The 27,318-nt window shown below is 39.6% G+C and overlaps 1 protein-coding gene across 3 annotated transcripts in view; it reads right to left on the bottom strand.

The window, feature by feature from the left end:
• The window catches only part of arhgef12a (Rho guanine nucleotide exchange factor (GEF) 12a), a 46,569-nt gene that overhangs the window by 17,010 nt on the left and 2,241 nt on the right, over positions 1–27,318 (bottom strand). For 2 of the 3 annotated variants that reach the window (XM_074679111.1, XM_074679110.1), the window contains exons 2-4: positions 6,796–6,816; positions 5,568–5,659; positions 3,740–3,805 (exon numbers count right to left, since the gene is read on the bottom strand). In XM_074679111.1, the coding sequence (XP_074535212.1) occupies positions 3,740–3,805; positions 5,568–5,659; positions 6,796–6,816 (179 nt within the window). The remainder of the gene's footprint in view (positions 1–3,739; positions 3,806–5,567; positions 5,660–6,795; positions 6,817–27,318) is intronic. The other variant, XM_074679112.1, reaches the window with a different exon arrangement.

Raw genomic sequence — 27,318 nt, 5'->3', positions numbered from 1 at the left:
CATTGATGAAATAAAATTCACCAGAGGACAGAGAAACAAATAGAACCTGAAGGTTTGAGGTGAATGCTACAACAGTAGTCGCCAACATGTACAAATAACAGCTGATTTCTTAATTGGATATCCCTTTCCATAATGACAATGGTACAAATCATCCTCCCCTTATCTTTTCTGAAATTGACTTGAAAAGGAGCTCTCTGCAAAAAGGAGAAAAATGTCCAGCAACATTTACTGATTTCAATATTTGGATGTACTTTAAAGTAAAACTATCCTTAGATGTAGCTCATAACTGATCTCCAGTACCATGTCACATTTCAGAATAAGAGGATCTAATCTCTGAGTGTACAGAAATGAAAACTTATTTTAATATTTTCCTGTAAATGTACATATTAAGGGGGGAGTTTATATATTTTTAACATTAACAAAACATTTATTCACCGATATCCTTGGACTAACAAAAACCGTGTATTCCTTCCTCTGAAAAATGTAAGAGCTTTGTTGTTGAAACAGATCCAGCACAGCAAACGTCTGGTTGTTGTCTCACAGGCCAGAAGAAGCAATGTTACTTTTCAGGTTTTTTATGTGCGGTTTCATTAGTGTGGCGAGAAGAGATTAGAGCTTATCTAACGTCTGGCCGACACTGACTAGACTGACGGGATAGTACACACAAAAGAAAACAGGATGCAAAGAATGCTCAAACAAGGGGGGTGGGGGGTGGTCCTGTGTTATCGAACAAGTCCAAGAATTATAACAGCAAGCTTGAGTAACACATCTCTGAGGAGCAGATATCATAAGCAACAAAATGTGAGTAAGTTGACTCATGGATTTGTTTGTTGTGGTGTCTGAGACTTCCCGGCAGTGCAGCATTGACCAGAGAGGTGAGTGGATCAATAAGGGCAGAGGTGGGATGGGGGTTGGAGAGTGGAGGAAACAGGGCCTAATACACGAAGAGAGGTTAGGGGAGGCAAAAGCTTCAGGCAGGGGGGAGGGGTGTAGAAAGAGAGAGGGTTAGGTAGAGCAGAGGGAGCAGGGGGAAGGGGAATGGGGGAGAGGACAGGGGTGTCGAGGAAACAGTTGAGGCCATATGGGTTAAAAGAGCTGGTGTGAATTTGCCTCTAGATGTTGATCTTTAGCCTTGGCTCTGTGCTCGGCTTTATTTGAGAGATCTTTGGCTGCTGATTATGAACTGTACAGAGCGGGGTTGCTGACATGATCACCAATCCGGTCAATCTATCTAAGCTAATGTATTATTCAGAGGTTTAACTGATGTGTGATCAGCAGCCTTCGCTGAAATGCAGGAAAAGTACTCTTGAGTACAACTGAGAGAGGATCTCTTTGGCTGAACTGCAATTAAAGGAAACAAAATAATAACATAACTGCGTACAAAGATCGACCTGCTTCTCTACATCATGAACCAGACAGAACCAGAGCATTTAAAGTAGTGATTATGTCTTTTACACCCTTGATGTTCTTGTGGTGAGGCAAAATGAAGATAACGGAGCACACCTCTGCTTTTTTGATTATGAAAGTAGAGGATTATCCTGATAAACAGAGCTTAAGGCAGATACTAGACACCAACAGTCATGCTGTTTGGCCACTAAACTTCATTTAAGGCAGGGATGTCAAACTCGTGCCATGGAGGGCCAAGAGGCTGCAGGTTTTCTTTCCAACCAAGAACTCCACCAGCTGATTCCACCGATTACCTCACCTTCAAGCAGAGAGTAGAGACTAATCAGTGAAATCAGCTGGTAGAGTTTTTGGTCGGGAGGAAAACCTGCAGCCTCTTGGCCCTCCATGGCACGAGTTTGACATCCCTGATTTAAGGTCTTGCACCCATTAAAATGTACATTTTAAGAATTCCTTCCTCTTGAATCCATCTGAAGGCAGATATTAAGAATAGCCAGCCCAGATGGTATACAGGATAGAGAATGTGGATGAGGACACACTCACAGCACTGAGGCAATGATTCTTCATAATGACCTCTCTCTACCTCGTGCATGCATCACAAAGCAGAAGTCCTTACAAGCGTGTATCTAATCTTTTATTCCAGATTGACATTAATCCAAATTCTATCGTCACTTAAATTGAGATTTGGAGTTCTTGGAACAAGCTCAAGTGTGGTATTACAGTTCAACATACTGATTAACAGCGTCTTCAGGATTCAAAATCTATCTTATCTGAGGGGGTAAAAATAACATATTTAACTGCAAATTGCAAAAACAAAACAAAACAAAACAAACAAACAAACATGACTCTAGTACGAAGAGCCCAGTGTCTCTAAGTTAGGGAGGGTAGCTTTCACATTTGAAAGGATGCAGTAGCGTATCCGCAGCAATTTTCGGTACTTTAGTGTGTTTATGTGGTAATTAACTTGTTCAATGATAAAATCTCAGAGGTTTTCAATTTAACATATTTATTTCTCAATATAAAAACCTTCATTACTGTGTTCACGTCCAGTATAGAAAGTCACCTACTCCTCCACTCCCTCACAGCCACAAGGATGCGTTCAGGTACCGAAACCATTTGATTCCAAATGAGTCAGTACTCTGTACTACAGTCGGAATTCATACCTATACAAGTACCTAATTCAGTACCCATCTCTATTCTAAATTCACCATAAGTATAAGTAAAAACCACAAATCTACTTGGAGGAAAAGCTAATTCCTACAAACCTTGCAACTAGGGCTGAACAATTTTTGAAAATAATCTAATTGCAATTTTTTTGGACCAATATTGCAATTGCGATTAAGCATACATTTTTTGAGGGGTGCGTTTATCTTTTGCATTGTTCACTCAACACAAGTTTTAAGTCATTTTATAGTATGACTAACCAGCAAAAGATACTGTTAGCATCTAAACAAGTCTTTTTTGAATTTCTTAATTGAAAAAGAAAAAGGAAAACTGTGAAATTTTACTGACCGTCAGTAACAAACCATACAGAAAAAGTGACCAAGGGGTATGGCTCTACAATCTACTGGATGGATCTTTGTAGCCCACAGGGTTGTTTTTTGCCAGAAAAAAACAGCGTTTTGACTTTTGCTGGTTTTAAGGGAGAACAAGTACAAGTTACGATATTCCCTCCAAGTCTGTGTACATAAAACTTTTTTTTTTCTCGAACTGCAGCCTTTGAAAATTGCATTGTATCACATTGTGATGTCGGTTTAAAATCAATAAATTGTTCAGCCCTACTTGCAACAGTGCTTATGTGAGCATTTGAGAGAAGATTTCACCTTTTTTTTTCTTTCCTAAAATCAGTAAGTGTAACCAAAGTTTAAATTTCAAGTGCAAAATTGAAATTGCTGATTTTAAGCATATACATTTTTTGTAATGCTTGCAAAGCAAATCTGTCTAGTTTGTAGTAATTATGATCAAAGTTAAAAAGTTAGAATTTATGGAAGTATAATCAATTTTTTTACAATGTTTTAGAAACACTTAATTGGTCTTATTCACCTTGAATTGAATGAACAATTAAGAGGTGATAAATAAAAAAAAGATCTGTAAAGAACTTTTGTTATTTCACATCCACATTTATGACTAAAGTAGTTCCAATATTGATACTAGTTGTGCTGAAATGTGTTACTGTCAGTCAACTCCATTGGGCAAATATTTCAGTGACAAAAAGGCAAAAAACTTTTGCCTTCTTTGTGTTTAAAACAAACATCTAGAGGCACCTTCACACCAGGGTCTGCAGGATGTAAAATTGCAGCTGTCACACCAGCCATTCCAGCAGGTAGCATCTTACCACAGGACTCAGGCTTCCCCTCTGCTAGCACACTGCTGCTGCCACTCTTCTGCACCACCAGAGCTTCTGCTCACAGCCCCCACCACGCAGACCACAGCACAGCAGCAGACAAATACACATACACACACACACGCACAGACAAAACAAGAACCAACACAAGGAAAGGAAACACAACACAGGAAAGAGAAAATCATGAGGGGGAAAAATCATGAGGAGAAGAAAAATCAAATGAACAAACAGGTATCTGAAGACAATGTCATGGTTTGGAAAAGCAAGAATGCTGTCACTAAAAATAATGCGGCATCCTCAAAAAGAACACCTACATTTCTATGGGCGTCACTTTAGTAGAGTACTTAGTCATTGTGACTTCAGTAACTGCAGGGCAGGCTTTTAAACATCGTGCCCTGCATTTAAGTCACGGACATGGATGATCAATGCAAATTGCAGTTTTTAAAATACAAAAAGACCTTAAAATTAATCTAATCAAATTGTTTTGGTAACACTGTTACCCAACTATGACTTAGCCTTTATATCAGGACTCTGTTAAATTTTAGTATGAAATCAGTTTGGGCATGAGGACAGCAAATCAAATTCACTGAGTTTTACAATTCAGCAAATAAATAACTTACGTCAAAAACTGTTTGGAAACATTTGACATTAATTAGCTTAACTATCTTACTTAATCTGTCTATCTTTAATAAACCCAAACCACCCTGAAATGATGACAGAAAAAAGTGCAACTAGAAGAAAATCTAGAAAAGACAGTTTTACAGCCCATGCAAGTTGCAAGTACCTAAACAGAGGTCAAAGAAACACAGACTAACTGCATGCAGCATGCAAAAGCTCATGGCAGTGATTCCAACATGAATCATGTGTAGAAATAATGATTTAAGAAAAGTCTAATGATAGGGTTTTCACATACATAAAGCGTAACTTCTTCTCTTGGCAGCTTTATTCACAATATTATGTTATTCCAAATTTAGACCAAACCAGCAGAGAATCGGTGTAGATTTTGGTGCAGAGTTACACACTGAGAGGCAACACAGTGGACGTCTTGTGTAACCACAGAGAGAACACACCATGTCTATGTTGTGTTGCATCATACACAGATAAGCCGCCATGTGGTGCAGAGAGGATTTTCTATTTTGTTTTGAATACAGAAGCTTCAGTCATATCTCAAATCATGCTGCCCTGATTACTGACAAATACCACAGGGAGTGTCCCCATATCAGACGAGTCTGTTTCTCACCCTGCAATAAACTTGAAACTGGCGTGCATAACAAGCTTAGTGGCTTTTGTGCCCTTCAAGTATGCATTTAGACCACCCAACCACTTCCAGCACACAAAAGTCACAGTGCACTGATTTATGTTAAACTACAAGATCCATAAAGACATTCAACATGCAGACTTTAAGGTCCTCAAGCCTTTCTGTGCGCAACAACTTAAAACCTCTAACACGCAACAAAGCAAAGGTGCCTGCAAAATAGACTGGGATGATGCGACTGAGGCAATAGATACACATTGGGCTTTCTGATAGCTGAATAATGCCACCTGTTCAAAAATTCTGTTAGATCCCAATGACAAGGCCCAAACATTCATCTCAGATCAGACCACATAAGTGAAATTTCTAAGAGAAAGACACACCACCTCTCACCATTCCAGCATGCAGTGTGTAAGGAGTGGACCACCATCAGTAGACCTGTTTTATAAGACTTTGTTTTTGTGTAGAGAGACATATGTGGTAGAAAGATAAAACTGTAGTGTAGAGTGACAGGGGGGGAGTGAGAGATAAATACAACCCACAAAGATACAGCAGAAGTGACGTTACCTGTAGGGTCAAACTCATTGGAGGGAAGTGAAGTTTTGTCGCTTTTGGGTTTCTTGTCTGGGGGGTGGTCTTTACTGAGAATGCTGCTGGTTCTGGAGACAGAGAAACAATCATGAGAAACCCATCCTGTGCTGTCACATTCACAGAACTATTATTTTACAGGCACTGTATTTGACGGCAGGAGCATTGCATCCATCTGTCCTTGTACCCTGCATAAGCACAAGCTGCAGGCAAGTGAGGATTCAGGAGGACTTACAACAACACACAAGCAGCAATTGTTCAGTTGAGCATTGAGAATAATGTGGCTAGAGGACCTCCGAGTGTATGAATCATGCTGAGTGTGTCTACTGTATAATGTGACAGCCAGAGAGGAAGTGGAGCCGCTCTGCTGAGCGCCCAGGGAGCAAGGCCAGAGAAAGGACGCTCCTCAGAGGAGGTGCTACAAGGCCAGACTCCAGCTTGAACCCTGGGAGGCTATGTATGGCTGCCCCTGCCTATACTGGCCCCAACTGTGAAAGGCCACTGTTCTGTTCACAGTGAAAGGCAGTGATGGGCCGCCCTCAGAAGAGGGAACCCTTTGTCCCTGTGTGTGTGTGTGTGTGTGTGTGTGTGTGTGTGTGTGTGTGTGTGTGTGTGTGTGTGTGTGTGTGTGTGTGTGTGTGTGTGACTGAGTGGGAGGGAAGGAGAGAGGGTATGTTTGGTCCAAACTCTAAAATCTTCAATGCTGCAGCACATCAGGCCTTGTAAAACCTTCCTCATCCAGAGCTGTGTGTCCATTAGGGATGGGTACCTTTCACATTTGAAACAATTCGTTACCCGTACCCGGTACTTGGAAATCGATACCGGTACTCAACGGTACCAATTTTCAGAGCTTTTTTGTGTTTCTGTGGTAAAAAATATCAATTTGTTTTGATGACAAAATATATATATATTTTTCAACCTTACAATTATTTGTCTATTTTAATCTTGCAAAGCTGTGTTTATGTCCAGCATGAAAAATTGCCCCCCCCCCCAGTCACAAGGATGCATTTAGGTACCTTAACATGGTACCATTTGATTTTAAATGAATCAGTACTTTTGACAGAATTCGGTCGGTACCTATAAAAGTACCTACTTCGGTACCCATCCCTAGTGTCCATTAAAAACTGGTGTGTGGTCACAGGATTATCGACCCATCAGCATGCAGATGTTGTTGCAATAGATATGAAGGGAAATTGTGGATTCTCACCTGTTTGCTTTCTTGGGAAACCTGCAAGAAGAACAGAGGGGTCATCAGTATTTCAAAACAAAAGGACGGACCATAAAGTGTTGAAATACACAAAAACTGAGCTGTTGCCTCTACGGAGGCTGAAAAACAAGACCAATCTGAGGCTTCTGCCCAGACCCGTGTGGTGGTAAACATGTTAATCCTCATCCAACATCAGAGGTCTTCAGCAGCAGATTAAAGCCTTTTCCAGGTCAAATGTCCTCTCAGATCTCAGCTGAGTGTGTTTGTGTATGTGTATATATGTGTGTGTGTGAGTGTATGTGTGTGCTGCAATTTACTTCCTCACACTTGATAACTTTGCTGTGATAATCATGTACAGAAAATAACATCCATGACCTGTTTCCCTCTGCCCTCTGTGAGCATGATTACTGCACACAGTGATGAAATGATGTTTGGATACCACACTCAAAAAGAGAGTCTGATTTTCAGGAGGCTCACATAAAATGAAATCAAAGGGGACGGCACTTTTGATTCCTACAGTGGGAGTTTGATATGATCTCTGCGATACAACCTCACAAGCTCGCTCAAAGGGTGGTATTTTCTAGTTCTAGACAGATGCCCTTCCTCCTGATTTTGACACAGCAGATAACTTGGGAAAAGTGCAAATTAGCATCTGTGGGAGGAAGCTTCCTACAAAACATGACCTAACGAGACTTAAGAACTCTACAACAACAGATTGTAGCTACAGTGCTCCCTGAGATACATAAAGACAGAACTACACTGTTACAGAACATAACTCCTCTCTGTGTAAGGTTCATCAGGAGGCCTAAGAGATTTAATTTAGAGCCTAATATTAATCACATAGACTTAATCTGTAGACACTTTTAAATCTGAAAAGGAAATCTCCAGAGCGATCATGAAGTCTTTGCTAATTATCTGTGCGGCCCCTCAGCTCCACAGTATCACTGGTGGGGCCGACACAGCCGGTGTCACACAATCTTTCCCAGGCAGACAGAGTGATGTTTTATCACTTCTATCTAGAGTTGTGTTAAAAATATCGATATGGCAATATATCATGATAGTTTGACCGCCGATACATTATCGATATTTCAAGTCTTAATATCAATATTTTTGTAAAAAAAAACCCAACAACAACACATTTTAGCCGTGTAAGATGTAAAATACAACAGTTACTACACTGTTTGTTGCTGATAGATTGTATAATAAATATCATCCCAAAGTATATATAAAATATTGTCACTACTGCCAGACATCAATGTTTTCCTTGGTCCTTTTAATTTTGAGTAATATTTTGATTTCCATAAACATCATCTCTATTTGTTTAAGGCAATTGTGAAGAATATCACAATATATCACAATATTGTGATACTATTGTATCATGATATATCACAATATTGTGATATTGTGATATTCTTCACAAACAAATAGAGATGTTTATGGAAATCAAAATATTACTCAAAATTAAAAAGGACAATAATGTGATATTGTGATATATCATGATACTACTGTGTCGTGACCTAAGTATCGTGATGCGTACCGCATCCAGAAGTTCTTGCCAATACCCACCCCTACTTCTATTTGTGCAGAGTAGGAATAGGTACCTTTCATATTGGAAACAATATGGTACCAATGCCTGGTACCTGGCAACTGGTATTGGTACTCAAGGTACCAATTTTCTGTACTTTTGTGTGTGTTTATGTGGCAAAAAATATCAATTTGTTTAATTTATTTTTTTTCAATTCAACATATTTATTCTTCAGTATAAAAACTTGCAATGCTGTGTTTATGTCCAGTATGGAAAATCACCTACTCTTCCACTCCCTCACAGTCACAATGATGTATTTAGGTGCTGAAGCATTGAACCATTTGATTTTACACAAAATACTCTGCATTACAGACAGAATTCTGTGGGTACCTATAAAGGTACCTAATACTGTACCCATCTCTTTATTGACATTTATTTCAATGGATGATTGACAGTAGCCAACATTTTGCCTTTGATGACAAGGACTGATGTTTTAGTCAGGAAACGCATTTCAAGAAAACCTCCTCTCACTTTTCTACCGTTATTAAGCCATCAACCCACTGAAAGATGAGGATACAGTTCGTTTAAGTCATAGTGAGCTTTCTGAATTCCACGCACAGAAATGACAAAAAGCCAGAAAAAAAAGAAGAAACAGGATGCAACTCAAAGTGTAACTGGTATTCTTGAAAATGTAAATGCTCAGTGAAATACAAAACATAGGAACAAATAACTACTCATTTCTGAACACCAGACTTCTGTAATAGGGAGGTCTCACGACTAACTAGCCCACATTAACTCTTTCTCCTGGCGACAGTGTGTCCCATTCAGAGCCATGCAGGGGCAGCTGAATGGCTCGTTTATGAAAATGCCTCAGACTGTAATAAGTTCCAGAGCTTCCAGCAGGAAAAAAAACCCTCGCTTTAAGTAGCACACTCCCTAAGAAACCTCTGACTTAGAGAGATGGAAAAGTCAGCACATAAACACACACAGACTGAGCTGGGACATGTGTATGATGCTAACATGCAGGGATGGCAAAAATGAGTAGGCAGATGTTGTTCTTGGTTGATTGTACAGGAACAAGTGAAAACGTGACAAGCAAAGCAAGTTCTGTGGGCTGGATGATGATGCAAGCTGTCTATAATCCTGAACTACGGCCTATGAATCATCCATCAGAAATTGTACAGTACGTCCACTTGATGCTTCAAAAAGATTCTGCTCATGACAAGCTAGTGTAAAGAGATGTGGCAATAAATTATATGTTCTTTTTTTTGTCATGCAGCAGTTATACCCTAAAACACTATGCAACCATGAAATAAACTGCCTGATTCACTGAATGGAGAGGATAAAATTGTAGCCAGAGGCTGAAATAAAACAAAGTCTAAGCATCTGTGGAAACTGATTATTTGCTCAAAAAGGATGCAAAATATTTTAAACATATGTCAGAAAAATGTCATCAATCACTATTTGTGATACCAGCGGAAGTATTTCAAAACTAATGCTCATTAATTTCTGAGTGACAAAAATGAAGCACACAGAAGGACTTTTGCCACTGAGATAAAAAAAAATTGTGTCACTTGAAGCAGGAAAAGAAACGTCTACTGCTTCAAGGCTTAACAGCAAAGGATCTGAAACACCGTATATCAGAGGTAAAGTCTGGATGGCTTTGTTTACATCTATGGTTTTGTTTTAGTGTTGAATCACTGGCAGGTTCAGGATAACTGAAATAAGAAGTTTCTCTCTGGGGACATTTTGCAGCTTGGGTGAACCCTGCGGTTGTCAAATTGATTCTTGCATCGAATGCGCTTAATTGGGTGTGACAAAGACTCAGGAGAAAGGTGCAAAGAAGTGACCCACTAAAATGTGAATGCAACAACTAAAAACAGTCAAAGAGAAGCAGGATATGGGAACATCTGAAGAAGAAAGTGTGACTGCATGTTCCTAACAGAAACCGTTTTTAAGGGTAAGAGATTACTGACTGAGTGTTAATCATGTGCACTTCAATTGATTGTTAAATAACTTCAAATGCTTTGGTTTGAATGACAAAAGTCTTAAAAAAGAATACTACAACCAAGTAGGGCTGCAGCCATCAAATATTTTAGTATTCGAGTATTCTACTAAAAATCCCATCGATTAATCGAGTAATCGGATAAAATACATTTTTGTTTAGTTAAAGAGCAGTTATTTTTCAAATGACAATTTTTCTCTTTTAGAAGTAGAATTTTCTGATACAGCATGTCAATAAGACAAGGTTGCTCCAAAATTTGTAAACACACTTTGACACATTTTTTGTGCCTTGTACATCTAAATAAATAGCACCCGTTTGGTAGAATGACCCATTAGTCTCCAAACTCCAGAAAAGAAGCTAGATTTGTTGCTAGTTGCTATTTTGTATAAGAGGTAGCTTGAAGGGTCTGAAAACTCTCTTAATATGGCCTCAGCTCTATTTGAAATACCACTCTTGGATCTTTTTTAAAATTTATCGATTCCTCGGGGCGGAGAAAATTACTATTTTTTGTAATCGATTACCTCGAATCATTCGAGGAATCGTTTCAGCTCTACAACCAAGATATAAAGTAAATATGATCAATTCTTCCCAATAAATTACCAAACTCACATTGAGCGCCTGTGAGAGGCAGAGATGATAAGAGCTACTGGAAATGTAGAGTGAGCAAAAATGACAGTTGCTGTGGCCCTTGAAGATTTTTTTTTTGAAGAACATGATATTTAAAGGCACTGACAAACACTGCAGACTCAAAGCATACCACAATACACAGTTACAAAAATGTCTGTTGGCTAGAGCGTAAGAGGACATATAGCCTCGCCAGAGCTAATTTATGTGGTAGCACCAGAAATAAACACACATGTACAAAAAGAGAATGTTCAAACAAAAAAACTGAATCGAGAACAAGAGATATGTCATTTATCACCACAGGTGCACTCATTGGTTATCATTGTAATTTGCTAACGGGTACAGCTGACAAAGATGGAAATACACAAAAACAAGATGCTGATTCTACTTTATGTGCTTTAACTTTCAAAATGTTGCTTTTAATTTTAAAATGTTACCAAAAAGATAAATTTCCCTTTTTTACTATTTGCTTTGGGCAAGTTAAGTTACAGCAATGAAAAGAGAAGACTGCTGCAGTGATCTGACAGTATGGCAGAAAATCCAGGAAAAAAGTATTGCAAGAACAAATGAGCTTCATTGATGAGGCTGCAAGATACATGAAAGAGGATGTTAAAGAGTTGCATGCAAAAAACAAAAAAGCCATGTACACAAATTGTCTTTGCATCTTGCCTTTAACTTTGCAGCATATAAAGAGAAAACCAGGTTTCAATGAAGCTGATCATACAGCTTGATGAGGGTGAACCTTTTACTTCAAATCATGAATTTTATGAACAGCAATCTAAAATTTAAAAGTCATAAAAGTTAGCAGGCTCATCTTGAAACATCCTGTGAGCATCATGCAAGCTTGTGCATGAACCCCATTTGTTCTTCTGGCATTTGGAAGAAATATGCTACCTTGAAAAATCCCATTGTAAAGAAAGCATGCATCACTCTAGATTTACCATCCAAAATAAGTAACTGTCGTAGTACAGCAGGGGGCTCAAGGGCTGCACAGGCTTCAATTTGCCTTAGCTCAGGCTTGTAGCTGCAATAAGTCATCTTTGCCTCCATGGTAGAAACACTACAGGTATGTATTTAAAGATGTATTTGGTAAATGAAGTATTGTTATTGTGACATGTTCTGAAAGAAATGTTTATTACACTAAGCCTTAAATTTAGGCTGGTAATGATCCCTTGTGACGGTCATTTTAGAGGAATTCACTTCCAGAGTGACATTTTTCTTCGGTGTTACTGAAATGTTTCAAATAAGTAGATGGTGTCATCCCGGTTGTACGGTAACAATGGCTCCACATCCACAGTAAACTTTCTGTCAAGTAGACAACAGTACTTTACTGTTCAATTTCCTAATGATAATCTAAACCAATGAGTGTCAACTGGTGGCCGGCTGGCCAAATCCGTCCCGCAAGAGCTTTCCATCTGTCCCCCAGAAAATACAGAAAAATACCCTAGTAATAAGAACAAACTGTTACCCTTTTTTTAAACCCAACTCTCTGGAAAGTAGCTTATTCTATCACCAGCCTTTTATCAAAAATAACAGACAACTTCTTGCATGCAGAGATGCACTTGATTCTTTCTCCCTGCTTACATGGGAGTGTGGCAATTTCAAAGTAGAAACGTTTCTCGCACTAAAAGGGCTCCAACTGTTCAGGATATGACTTAAAGCTTGCATACTTTATATTGTGGTGAAGCTTCAGATTATTTTCTTTTTCTGGCGACAGAGACAGTCTGGTAACCAAAACTTCTGGATGAACATGTCAAAACCTTATGTATAGTAAAACACACACCTTCAATCCTAACATGAACTCAAGTCACTCCAAATCAATCAGCGAACCCCATTTCAACTCAACCCACAGATACTAGCCACTGAACTGTCCGTCACATCTGTGATGCATTCACATGAGCACTATAAATCTCAGTGCACACAGTACCTCAACTTAACAGTACAACATATTACCACTATCTAACATAAACAAACCAGTCAATACTCATCAGTCCATTCTTCATTAAAGCTGTTTACTGCATCAACTTTTCACTTAAAGCTCTTTGAGAATGTCATTTTCTAAGCTTTGATTACATTCAGAAGGCTTTTCTTCCTGCCTGTGTTCTCTACAACACAGCATTTGAGGGTAATAGACGGCTTGACAGCCTCATCAACATGAAACCTAAAATATTGTATATGGCTTGCTTCAGAACAGGTAATATGAGTCTGTTTATACTCAGTACATTTACATTTGGCAGTCTGACTCAGGTCATAACTCAATAGTACAAGTCACAGCGGGGGATTTGGTCCGACTTCCGGCCATCTCACTCTGCTTCGATAGTCCGTGCTGTGCCCTTTTTTATTTTATCTAAGTGTGTTAAATGAGTTATGCTCGGTATGTTTACAGTCTGACTAAGCTGTTTACATCAAAGACTGTATAATTAAGGACACAGTCTCCCTGACATCACCCGTCTGTTTCTAGAACAGACTTATGAAGCAAATCAGCTATAGCGGCCATATTGGAAGTGACTGGGGCTTCAAGTACAGCTATAAGGTGCACGTCAGTCACGTGAGCTGAGCTGTTCCTCTGATTGGGTGAGCTGGCTATCTTAAAGGGATAGTTCAGTTTTTTTAAGTGGGGTTGTATGAGCTCTATGTGACCACTAAGGACATTAGATACAGCATAAAGTTGTCTCCTCTCCCTCAGTAAGACACAAACTGTAATCGATGGTGACGAGGAAATAGGCGCTAGCAGGGAGAGACCTTACCAAATTCAAAGGCTATTTTCTCTGCCTAGTGTCCGCGGATGTTTCCTCTGTATTCCTTTCAGTTGCCATCAGTAGCAGCTCCTCTTCTGTGTACTCCGGTTCATACAGGTATCCTTTTGGTTCCAAAGTGAATGGAACTTTATTGTCGCTGTCATAGTCACTCATTTTGAATTTCCTACGCTGCCTCACAATCCTTAGAGTACAAACAAAAGAATTACGATACTTGATCAAACTTACACAAGGCTACAACCAGTGCCCTAAGCATAGCTTGTTTACATTCCCTACAGCTGAAAGGAGGAGGGGGGACGGAGCGTACTAGCGCTGCGCGGAAGGATACATGACCAGTTAGTTAGGTCCGGAGAAATGTTTATATTTTCGAAGACTTAATGCACTTAAAAAATATGTTATGTAGCGTACTCTCAAACTGTTGTATTACTTTTTGATTTGAGTTCTTGTAGGCAGAGAAAATAGCCTTTGAATTTGGTACGGTCTCTCCCTGTTAGCGCCTATTTCCTCGTCACCATCGATTACAGTTTGTGTCTTACTGAGGGAGAGGAGACAACTTTCTACTGTATCTAATGTCCTTAGTGGTCACATAGAGCTCATACAATCCCACTTCAAAAAATCTGAACTATCCCTTTAATATCCTCTAAACTGCAGAGTAAGAAAAAAATTCACCTCCCGTACAGTGGAAGGTTGCACCAATCTGATGCTGGTATCTGTACCTATCCAGCCCCCTTCAAAGCTGGATCGGGTATTGGTGGGAAAGGATCGGTCCAAACTTGACACCAAGGCTAAACTATGATTTAGCCTGCAAGGTATAAATTTTTACAATCAAACAGTCATTTCTGTAAGTTCTGAGTATTTTTTAACCAAACTGCTGTGAAACATTTAAACACTTTAGATATGTTTGAATAAATATCAACTTCAGTAATTCCATATGTATTCTTTTTTGTCTTTTACTCAAAACATTACCAGTCTTATTCCACAGAAGAGCATGCAGGTTATTATTTAACACTGGTATTAGATCAGGATTGTTATCCCAAAGCCCAGGTATCAGTATCAGTCCCAGAAAAGCTGGATCGGTGCATCCCTCGTACAGTGTGTGCCAATAGTAAAATTAGCGCTTCAGACACGAGACGTTTTTTGAACCAGGCTGTAAATTTAGGTTATTTCTGCTGTAAAAAACGCTTTTTTTGCCTTCGTGTCTATGTGACTTCCAGTACCTCTGGAACCAGCCTCAAGCGGACACTCAAGACAGCAGGTTTGTGCACTTTCACATTGTCTCATATGCTGCTTTGTTTACAGTACATGCATATTAACAGTCTGATCTTGTGCAAACCCAGCTCATAGTCGAATTTCTGAAGCTGCATGTAAATGAACAGACTGACAGACGCAAAAAGCCCCACAAATTTTAAATAATATTTGACCCACCAAATAATAATATATTATTTTGTATTCATTTTAAATTCATTTACTTCTCAAGACCATCTGGTCATCAGTGTCTACCAAAAGTACTTTTTGGTAGACACACCTTGGACAAATGTAGATGGCGACCCCTATACTAAGCGCTGTACTATGATCACTTTTATACCTACTAAAATAGCCAAGAGCCAAACAATCTGGCAATTGACAAAACAAAAATAAAGCACTATTTAGAACATCCATTACTTAATTTTATACAAAAGCTGCAAAATCTTAGACCCAGCTTTATGGTCATAAATTTGTGAAAATTGTGAAACTATACAAGAGAAGAAAGATTCTCCACAGACAAGAATTATTTACCAACTTATAGATGCTCTGCTGTGCTCTCACTTATGACAGCTATTTACTTTTCTTTCTTATTATTATTATTGTTATCATATATATATATATATATATATATATATATATATATATATATATATATATATATATATATATATATATATATATATATTTTTTTTTTTTTTTTTTTTTTTACCAGAGCAACACTAAGAACTGATGCCTCAAGTGTTCATTTAATACATCTAGTCTGAAGATCCAGCAAAAGTAGACTCATTCAATTCCTCAGTTCCAGCTATAAAAGTCTGAGTGAGGACCTCTTCCTGGATGGGGCCATTAAATTCACAAGCAGTGAGAAAGGGAGAAAGAAGGCAGAGTCAGAACAGGGTGGGATAGGAGGGAGGGGCAGCACTGGAGCGGGCCTGGGCTTGAATGCTCCATTGAGGTTTGGTGTTTTGATGGAAAACTGTGGCAGAGCTGGGCCAACTGCAGCAACAGTGGCAGCAAGAGGAGAGAGGCCGGGACCAGAGCAGACCAGAGAGCGCGGGGAGAGAAAAAGTAGTGAAGGAGGGAGGGACGAACAGCCCTGAGGGAGCAGGACTCTGACACACGGCCATTTCTGTGAAAGGATCTTCCAAAGTGAAGAGGAAGGAAAACAGCGAACAATAAGGAACTGAACCAACTCGTGCAAGATTCACAGGAAGCACTTCAAGTTATTCCTGGTTCCTCTCTGAATCTGTAAAAGCAGATACAGTAACTCAACTTTTAGGCAACTTGAAACAAGCAACTGTATGTGACCAAGAAAAAAGCAAAACCTAGAATATAGTGTGTGGACGTTGAATGGTAAGCTATGATCCGTGTTTGTTCTGTCAGAAAATGCAGCCACTGGAACTTGAAAGACACGCAGTAACAATCTGTCTGCTACTTGAAGCAAAGCAACACAGGTGCTGCTGGGACTGGAGAGGTGGGGTTTGTCTGAAACTAGGACAGGATTGGAGAGTTTTGGGAGGTGCCTTCAGGCTGCACAGATCTGACTAAGGTGTGTTTCATTCCAGGAGGTGAACCTCGCATGCTGCAAAAAAAAAAAACACATCCTCAAATGTAAGATCAGTCTAAAAAAACGTGGCAGGACTGAAGTGAAACTGCGGTGGTGGTGGTGGTGGTGGTGGCGGGAGCACGATGTCCTCTGCTGGGTTTTGTGCTGAGTCATGCCACCGGCCGGCTAAAGAACCCTATGGAACTGACAGTGTCTTCACTTCTCAGCCAGCCATTCATTCCCCTCTGAAAAAGTGCTCTGTGATTCTATCTGAATGGTGTAATGATACAGTCTCTTGAAAAGGCTGATTCATGCCTGCAGCCTGCAAACAGGAGAGAGGACACACACACACACACAAACACACACTCTGCTTGTTATCTAATCTATATACCTGAGTCACACATTGTGGGTGCACACTGCACACACAAATACAGAGCCAGCATGACGTCACAGCTTTCCGCTCTCTGCCTCTGAAAGAGAAGCAGTTGATACCTACGCAGTGATATCCCTTCTCTAAACCACCTCCTGCTTTGGGGACTGCTCTGATATCAAACGTGGTGATGTCAGATGTTTCTCCTTGTAACCTCTGTACTGTATCCATGTTCCATTGAGACTTAGTGATACATGGATTTAAAGACAGAGATCGCTAAGTGTGTGAAACAGACAGCGAGAAAGAGAGAGAGAGGGAGGGAGGGAGAGGTGTGGTGTGTGTTAAGAGAGACAAGAGCAATAGCTCTAGAGCTCAAGCTACAGCCTCAGGGGGAAAACAGTGCCCTTTCTGCCCCAATAAACCTCATCAGGATTCCTGACATGAGGGCCGGGGGATAGACATTTCTTCACGCTATGCTGTCTGCTGTCCTCCAGGGCTGGGAAAGGAAAAGAGGTGGTTCCACGTGCTGCACAGTTCACACTGCTGCTGGTCATGAGCACTGAAACGCAACCTGAGAATGTCTGGAAGAAGCACTTCAGACTGAGAGACAGTACAGATATCTTATATGTCTGGGTTAAGCACATTGTCCTGGTGAGCAGTTTAACTGGTAACTTATAGCAGAAGGTACGTAAATGGGTCTACTGGGGACACATCAACCCCTGGAATGAGTGTGTGTACGGTAAAGTATCCTATAAAATCTCTAGGATGAATTAAAGGCTTAAAGGAGCAGACTCATGACACTATGAAAGCTGATGCAACTTGCAGCAAAAGCACATAACTGCTACCTCATCCTCTCCAGTGCTATAAAATGTTCCATCTGTTTCACTAACCTCTTAAAATAAATCTAGCTTGTTGAATGCAGAATGACACTTGAAATATCACTCAGTGATTCATCACTAAGGGAAACCATGAAGACATTTGGCCTTGCCTCCACTCTCTCTTCCTCATTTCTTTTTTCATCGTTTTGTTCTGCTTTTTGAGAAAAGATTGAAGTCAACGTGCTGAGGAAGAAGAGGGTGTTTCAGAGCGTCTAGCAGCCCCTGAATCAGCAGAACGAGACGGTGTAAAATAAATCACAGCGCAGCAGCAGCAGGTTGCTGGTCTCTCTTCAGAAGAGCCCTTCAAACACACAGAGACAGGATTCAATTAGGGCATCCCCATCCTGGGACCCCAGGGAAGGAGGAGCTCAACATGCAGCACAAATCACATTTGATCAACTCTGCCAGAGATGTTTCTTTAACCACAGACTATCCATTTCCCTGTGTATTATCAATGACTACCAAGAGCTTGTTCACTTCAACATAAACACAAGATAAATCTCCAGCATCAAGTCTATAGTCCAGTTCAGTCTGCAGAACATCATCGCCCTACAAGTGCCACACTTAGCTTGAAGGCAATAGCCTGGTTCACTGCAACAAAACCCTTACATGGACATGTGGGGACATGACACTGGGGCAAGACGGATCTCTTTCTCTCCTTCTCTCTCCCTCTCGCTTCGCTTTGTCCCCTTTTTTCCTCCATTGTAGTGATCCTGTCTTTTGTGGAGTGAAAGTAATGTTTGGGCCCTGAAGCTCCCTGTGCTAACAGGGCAGGATTGAAGAGGGTGTCTACAAGCATCAGCATCACAAGGGCTGGGTGAAAGACCCCCCAGCTCCCCCCCAGCACTTAGTCAGAGCCCCTGCTTCAACCCAGACTTCACCTACTTCTACGACATCGCCACCCCTGGGGCCTAGCCTGTTTCTTTTTCTCCCTGGCATCTCCTTTTCTTTTCTACCCATGTGTGACTTGAGCAAGATGAAGAACTACCTCTTTTCAATCAGCTGTTAAAAAAGAGCCAGACTTATCAAAATAATAATGGGGTGATGACTGCAGTTAATACACTATTGATTTTAGCATTGTTATGTGAAGAAACCTAAAACACATGATGTATACTGGCTAGGAATGGGTACCGACTGAATTCTGTCTGTAGTACTGAAGCACCATTTCCCGTAAAATCAAACGGTACCATGTAGGGGTGGGAGAAAAAAATCATTATATGATATATCAGGATTTTCTGTTTGGCAATATCAAGAATCAGGATTCCATGTTAAAAAATGTTTTTTTTTTCTTCAAATTCAAATTCTTCATTTCAGTCTTTGTTGATAAAATGGATTGGAAAAAATGTTACCATTTTTCTCCAGCAGATGGTGAACTATTTCTCTCTGACTTACATGATGTGCATTTTATCGGAAGATATAGTATGTAGACATTATCATAATCATTTAACGTTTTCACATGGTCTGGTGTTAAAAAAGCAAACTAAAAATTGCAAAAAATCGTAATAGAATTGTACAGTGATAATAGCATATCATCCCAGCTGTAGTCCCATGTTTTAATACCTAAATGCATCCTTGTGGCTGTGAGGGAGTGGAAGAGTAGGTGATTTTCCATACTGGACATGAACACAGCATTGCAAGTTTATATATTGAGAACTAAATGTTTTTGATTGAAATCTTTGAGATTTAATATTAAACAAATTCATATTTATTACCACACTAACACAAAAGTACTGAAAATTGGTACCGTTGAGTACCTATGTCGGTTCTAGAGCCCAACCGATTAATCGGTCGGGCCGATTATGCCTGTCACCGATTAATCGACATCGGCCAAATTATAGCCGATTATAAAAAATTTTGCTCCACGGAGATTCTGTGGTTTCTGCTCCTGTGTGTCTGTGTGTTGGGCTGCACACTGCCCGAGTGTCCGCCCCCTCCGCCTACCATTATCTAATTTAAGACTATAGAATAACGTTTTAACATCATTGAAGTTGCTCATTGTGTGTTTACATTTTTAATTTTTTTATACTTACTTTGTTTAAAGTTTGACTTATTTATTAAAAGTGTTTACAGTTTGACTTTTTTATTTATTATTGTGTTTACAGCTTGTTCTTATTTATCATTGGTTAACACTACAGTTATTATGTTGACAATTTTATCATTAAAGTTCCTTGTTTAAATTTAATAGTGTTCTGTCTTGAATCATATGGGTATTATAATGATTTGTGATTATATACAGTATATATCCTGTGTATATCAATGAATATATTATATATATCATTCGATATATCAGATATCGGCTGATATATTGGATATCTGCTTTTTTTTGCCCCCAGTATCGGTATCGGCATCGGCCCCAAAAATCCCATATCAGTCGGGTTCTAGTCAGTTCACATGTGAAAGGTACCCATCCCTAATACTGGCATCAGCCCCATCACCATACAGCAAACAGCGTTAAGTATTAGTCAACATTATGAACTGTTTTTGTTTCACACTGTAATCAGAGAGCTATAGGTGTTGGCTGACTCTAAAGTCCAGTAAGTCAAAATCTGAATTAGCATGGGAATGATATTTGAAAATCTCTGGTGATGGAAGAGATGGCCCAGTGGAAGCAAATAACTGAATAAATGATGGGTGTGATTGAGAGGGTGTATAAAAGACTGAAATGAGACCAGATGAACAGAGGAAGGTGAGAGTTGGTGTGCATGTGACAAAGTGACGTCCAGGTGTTAGCCGAGTGGTCCTTTGGTCCTCATTTACAATCTGTGACTAAACAACTAAAAATCTGGACTTCCAAACAAACCTTTCAACTCATAACGGGCAGCATAAAGGGTACAGTGTAGTCTTTTTGGGCAACTGTGAGATGAAAATAGAAAATATTTCAGTGTTTTTTTCTGCTTGATGAATACAAAGCTACCAGCCAAAATAAAGTCATGTGACCATGACATCAATAACAAAACCTATTACCAGAGCACTGTGTTTAATATATCACTGTCAGAAAATTACTCCAGGGTGGCACAAGGGGAAATGATTACCTCGTATGATGGTGTGTCATTTAATTAGTGCTGGCCTTGGATACAATAATTCACAAAACTGAGAGAGTGGTGTAAACGTATGAGATTGGATGTAGGAGTGTTTCTGGGGTAACAGGGACAGAGGAGTGGATCAGTCAGAGGTTTGTACCAGTGTTTTCTTTGATTGTATCTGTGGCTCATTGCAGCGATGGCAGATGTTCAAGGCATGAACATAACATCTATTAAGAGCGGACCCCCTCCAGTCAGTTGGTTGATTAGTTGGTCAATAAGCTCTCCTGCGACCAAAATTTCATTGGTTGGACGCAATCCCTCGTGTTACTTTCATTGGAAAGAAGAGATTAATCGGTTACTTGCAGGGGTGGGAGGGAGGGCGAGTGTGGGCTAACTGAGTGATAATGCAAAGCAACATTTATTATAATCAAAACTACTCAAAAACATTTCATTTATATCTTTTTTTTCTATCCTCCTACTCCATCAATTCTATAGTTTAAAAAAGTCAAAATAAAAAAAAAAGCATCCCAGCTTTGGACTCCCTCATTCTAGAGGAGAGGTGTAAATTTTTGTTTAGATTTAGGAAAGAACATTTGTCAGTAAGAAGATTCACAGTTTAGTCACAGCAAAACCTATTTCCTAGGGCTTACAACAATAAGCTTTCTAATATGAAAATTATTTCTAGTCATTTTGTACAAACTTCTAAATTGATTTTGCACTAGGATCATATATCAATCACTGCTACAACCCCAGGAGAATGAAAGTGGAGACATGGGTGCCAGAGCAAAACAGCACAAAAGCATGACCAGTCAAACTAAAACAGGTGGAGCCATGATGCCTTTTTTAAAGGAAAAAAAAAGCAATGAAATTTCAACGACAACAGACATTATTCGAAGGTCACTCAGCCGAAAATAACATTGCTACAGAGTTTATACTTTGAAGTTGATAAGACTGTAATCAAATGTGCGTGTGGGTTTGCTATTGAACAATGGGTCGAAGGTACTCCCATTACCAGAGCTGTCCTCCATCCAACAGACTGAAGGGTATTTAATTATCATTGTGTCACATATCAATAACTAGGTGCCTATTCACATGTGATCATTTAACATTAATTCAAGTCAATACAGCAGTTTTATTTTTGGAAATGATATGAATGTATCTGTTAAGACTATCACACAGATCAATCTATTGGTAAGGGGAAATTTTAGTCAAAGTTTCTTTCCTTAGTTATTATACAGCTGTGTTGAATACTTGATTCTGATAAGTCCATACTCTTAAGCAATGGGCTGTTATTTCTTGGTAGCACTCTGTTGCCATAAAAACGGCTCTAAAGACACACTCCACTGAACTACATCAATCAACCAAAAGAGGTTTGGTTAAGATGACACTGGTTTCTTTAAATTGGGTTAAAAAAATGGTAACATTGGAGCAGAGTTGGGACATTAAACACTGGAGGCTTTGACAGAGACATCTGTCTAACAAAACACCTGATGGTGTGAGGTTCAAGAAACTGCTGTGATTCAGGGACTGAATGAAAAGGAAGCATTAGTCTCCTACAGTGGCAAGGCAGAAAAATTCAACAAGGTGCTGCACTGATTCATGCAATCCCGTTCATCTTACCTTGATTTACAACTGAAGGAAAAGTTTAGTTTTGAGTGAGTATGAACAGCTCAGTCAGCGCTCACTGCCTAAGACATGTCTGCATCAAACCAGAGCCATTGGTCTGTATAGCCCTTAAGTGATGATGCAGACGCCTATGTACATAGCACGTTATGCATCTCCTCTAAAGATTCAACTGAGCAGGATCCTAGCACCTGTACAAACAACTTTTCTGGCCACACATTAGCCTTACATTTCATCTCCTCTGAAGTAACCTCTCTACCCTTCCTTGTAATAGTTGCTGTATTAGATAGGGCAACATGTATCAGTTCAAATTTAACAGAATAGTTTCAAAAAAACAACGCAAGCCAGGGGTATCAGAGCTCAAAAGGAGCCAAGTCATAGATGTTGACCAAATTAAACAAAACCTTCATGAAGCAAACACAAACCAGCATCAGAGTTACAGGGAAGGGTACTTCAATCCAAACAGGTACTACTGTTATTTTCTGCATCTGCCGAGAACACCAGCTGATTAACTCTGCTTTGATTTTTTTATTGTTGTTGTTGATTTAACCCTACTTTAGAAGCATCACCAACCTTAAAAGATGAGGAACTCATTTCAAATCAATGAAATTATGTTCAGATAAACACTTGACGTCAATGCGCTTTTATTTTTATTTGGTAACCAGGTAATAAACTGAATTACACAGTTCACTCGTAGTTAGATAGCAAAACCCAAAGTTCAGAGGGTCTCGTCTCACACTGTAAGGATTCTATTTGGCATAACCAATGACTAACTATACTTCACGCCTTATATAACATCCTGCTCACTTCGCATTACCCCATATGAGCTGATAAACTCACTGGTGCTATATCACTTTCTCCGTATTAATAAAATATTCTTATAAAAATCATAGACCAAAAAGAATCCCACTACAATATTTCACATCTGATTTGAACGGAACTCAAGTAAGACTCTTTATAATATGAGACACCAGTTTGTAGCATATAATAACTCTAAGCTGATGCAGAGATCTCGATGCTACCAAACTTATCTCCTTCACTCTCATCTGTATGAAAATTATGAAGCCATTCATGTTAAAGGGATAGTTCAGATTTTTTGAAGTGGGGTTGTATGAGCTCTATGTGACCACTAAGGACATTAGATACAGTAGAAAGGTGTCTCCTCTCCATCAGTAAGACACAGACTGTAATCGATGGTGACGAGGAAATAGGCGCTAACAGGGAGATACGGTATCAAATTCAAATTTTCTCTGCCTACAAGAACTAAAATCAAAAAGTAATACCACAGTTTAAGAGTATGCTACATAAAATATTTTTTAAGTGCAGGTCAATCACAGGGTTCAGGTCTTAAAATGCGTTAAACACTTTATCAAAGCTAGGAATTAATGCACAGCTGTTGTGTTTGGTTGTATAAAGCTTCAAAGGTTTTTTTTTTTGCTTCTGTGGTATTCGAGTAACACTGCCACTAAATCTTAGTGAGGCACCACACCATTACAAAGATCTCCTACAGGTGGCAAATACTTCACAGAAAACCCTAAATTTAGAAACACTCAATAAGTTGCATAATGCTAAAAGAAAAGAAAAAAATCTCACCTGGAGAAAAAACATTATTTTGCAACAGGTCACTGACATGAAGTGCTCACAAAAAAAGCCACTTCAGAGTCAGAGTCAGCTGATATTGGTTTATCAGGGCTGAAACTGATCAACAACAGAAATAATTCTAATAAGAAAATTACTGCTCAAATGTCGTTTAAAAAAAAATGTGAACACAGCTTGTTGCTAAATCCACAAATGAAGGCAAAACCTATGCTATGCAAAGAGGACACCATATATTAACATGATCCAAATATGCCTTCAGCTTCACTGGGCTTCAAGATTGTTCAAGGAAGATTGAGGAGAGGGTAAAACTTTCCTGTGGTTCGACAAATCAAAATATGACAGTCTTAACAAAAATCATGGATGTTATATCCTCCACACCAAAGAGGGCAGGGTTCAGCAGCATGTTGTCCGTGCACAGTTCAAAAGCTGGGACAGATCTTTCACACAGCGAGAAGATGCCAAACTACATTTTGGAAACAAAACCAAAGTGTGGCTCTGTAGTAGAAGAGTCTGGGTGCTGAGCTAGACTGCTTGCAATCCATATTTGCCACCCATCAAAAACAGGTCACGTTTGAGAAACAACCATGGACATATTCAGAGCAAAGAACTACCCTAAAATAATAAAATAAATTAGCTTGCAAAAATCTGGTGATTGTCAGGCTTAGGAGTGCTTCCTTTGACCTAGAAAAGCTGTGACAAAGATTTTCAGAGGAAAAGAAAGGCCCACAGCTATCATCACAAGGGATAAGGTATGATTGTAAATAATTCACAGCTCTGTCTCTACTCTTGACTTACATTGAGTAGAGAAAGTGTGATTTTTTTTTTTTAATCTTGAAATATCGGCGCTGTGAGGAAATAACACAATTTGCATAGATGTAGGTTGGTTAGATTACAAAGTACCAGAAATCTCAACATAAAGAACCACAGCTGCAAAGGAAGAATTTTTAAAATAAATCAATAATCTGAGATGTTTGACAATAGAGCTATGATTTTAATGCTTGGGTAACTAAAACATGATCTGATTATTTATGTTTGACCAATGGTTTAAAACTCAAAGAGAGTAAATCACAACATGTATTAGTAGATAAATTAATCCAGATTTTTGTTTGGACTTCAACTTGAGTTTTTCCAATCTGCAAAAGTTTTCTTTTATCCTTAGGACTGTGGGAGACATATTAGCTGGACAGACTGATGGCACAATTCTGTGCTGCTTGTTGATCCTGGGGCATGTGCTCCTCTGATCAGAGCTTACACGGAGACTCCCGCAAAGATTCTTCCTTTGCGTTTCCAAAAGCCACCCGCATTTACATGAGGACGACGTGAAAACGATCCGCGTTCATACGACTCCGGGAGGACAAGTCTCGTCTTCTGTTCTTTCTTTTTCTGCCGTATTGTTGCGTGAGACGGTCGGCAATCCAACCATGACGCGCATTACCGCCACCTACTGGACCGGAATGGCTCAACTTGAAATGTGGCTGCGCGTGGAGCCTTCACCTGAAACTGCGAGTGCGCATGTGGTGACGTCGGCGTTTCACCCTAAAACACTCCGCTCTGTGTTTACACGAGGCTGGATGGAGGAGCGAATTCAAATCTTTCCACTCTGGGGAGTGTTTTCAAAAGTTTGCGTTTTCACTAAAAACGCAATGTGGTCTCATCTAAACGGAAGGGCAAAACGCAACGAAATGTTTGCGGAATTGACCGTTTTCGGCGTCGTGTAAACGGGGCCTTAAGTGACTTCTGGATCCTCATAATGCACAGTTCAGAGCAGCTGACACAGCTTCCCCAGCATCAGCGCTGACTGGATGGAGTAGATGCGAACTGCATTATCAGAGATAGATAACAAGTACAAGAGACAGATGGAGCCAGGCATCAGGGGTACTCACAAAACATCTATCAGGAGGAAACTAGATCAATAACAGTAAATACCAGTGTTGCTAATATCACTTGGTCTTGAAAAAACTACTGTTCATAAAACCAAATGACAAAAAAAATGTCAATCTTTTCTAATTCTTAAAATAAAATTTGCGTTGAATGTTGTATACTAGATGCTTTGATGTTAAAGCTAAATCATTCAAGGCTGTGAAGTTGTAATGTGCATGAAAAACTTCACAGCAAAATTTACAAATGTTTAAAATCATCAACTATTAGGTCAACTATCTCTAAAAATGAGTCAGTGAATGACAAACTTTTTGATTAATGTAACACCCTGTATAAACTTCTTCAGGGAAACAAGGAAGTCATACACAGTCTCCCAGTATCTACCTGACCTACACTGGCCGACCTGCACAGGAGCATCCAGTCAGTTTGCTCCCTCTAAAAGCTATTGTTTACTATTAGTGATGTCATCAGCACCACTTCCCGGGAGGGCCTCCGAGAGGGAGGGTGGGAAAAAACGTGGAGATCAGCAGAACTCTATGACAAAGAGCTAACAGCACACTAAACTAACCCATCGGCTGGCGGCCCAACCCCAATAGATGTTGGAAGCATGCTCTTACCATAGCCAACAGAGGAAAACAAAATGCACAACATAACACAGAGCAAGAGGGGGAGCAAGGACAGGGAAATGTAGATGGACCAAAGGAGGTAGTGGGAGTGACTCACAACACAGCATTAACCAATTAAAACCTTATAATCAGTCTGGGGTAAACAACCATAAATACTGCTGCGGTCCTATTAATCATTCAGATAATGAGCCAACATTTTGATGAGAAAGTGCAGGGCTAGCTGCTTGAAAACTTTATGCTGTTTCACACTAATAGGCTTCAATTGTTTTGCACAAAAAGTATGGCCTGAATAATGTCTGCTTGTGATGAAAAAATAAAACTAGTAAGACACAGACCCTGTTGGACCAAGAAAAAGTCACTTTAAAGGTGTTAACCTGCCAGGGAAGAGGATGGCACACTTGGTATATGAGGTACCGTTTCAAGCCTTCTTGTCAAGAAGCAGTTCTTAGCTAACGCTCATGATACCGTGAGATGTCTCAATCATTATAACAGCATTAAAGGTTCTCAAATGCAGTTTAATGTCACCAACCTGAGTAATATGAACCCCCTGCTTTGGTAATATTTCTTATTTGAGCAAAGATAAACATGAAGCTTAGCTAACCATGCAGGTTCTTTTGATAGTGCCATGCTAAGTGTTGTGATAATGCTGTCTCAAAAGACACAAAATAAAGAGCACCACAATAGCAGTTGGTGCCAGCGACTGTTGCCACCATTGCAGTGGGGGAGGGTGTTCATGTAAAATGGGGTTGGGCTTTAGCCTCTAGCTTATGCCCCAGCCCATGAGGATATTTCAGATCCTAACCTTTGTGATAATGCTTCCTTCTG

The sequence above is a fragment of the Halichoeres trimaculatus genome, unplaced genomic scaffold (genome assembly GCF_033239565.1).
Source record: "Halichoeres trimaculatus isolate MK-OKI-2021-1 unplaced genomic scaffold, fHalTri1.1 fHalTri1_scaffold_9, whole genome shotgun sequence".
Lineage (NCBI taxonomy): Eukaryota > Metazoa > Chordata > Actinopteri > Labriformes > Labridae > Halichoeres > Halichoeres trimaculatus.
This window is presented reverse-complemented; position numbering and strand designations above follow the sequence as displayed.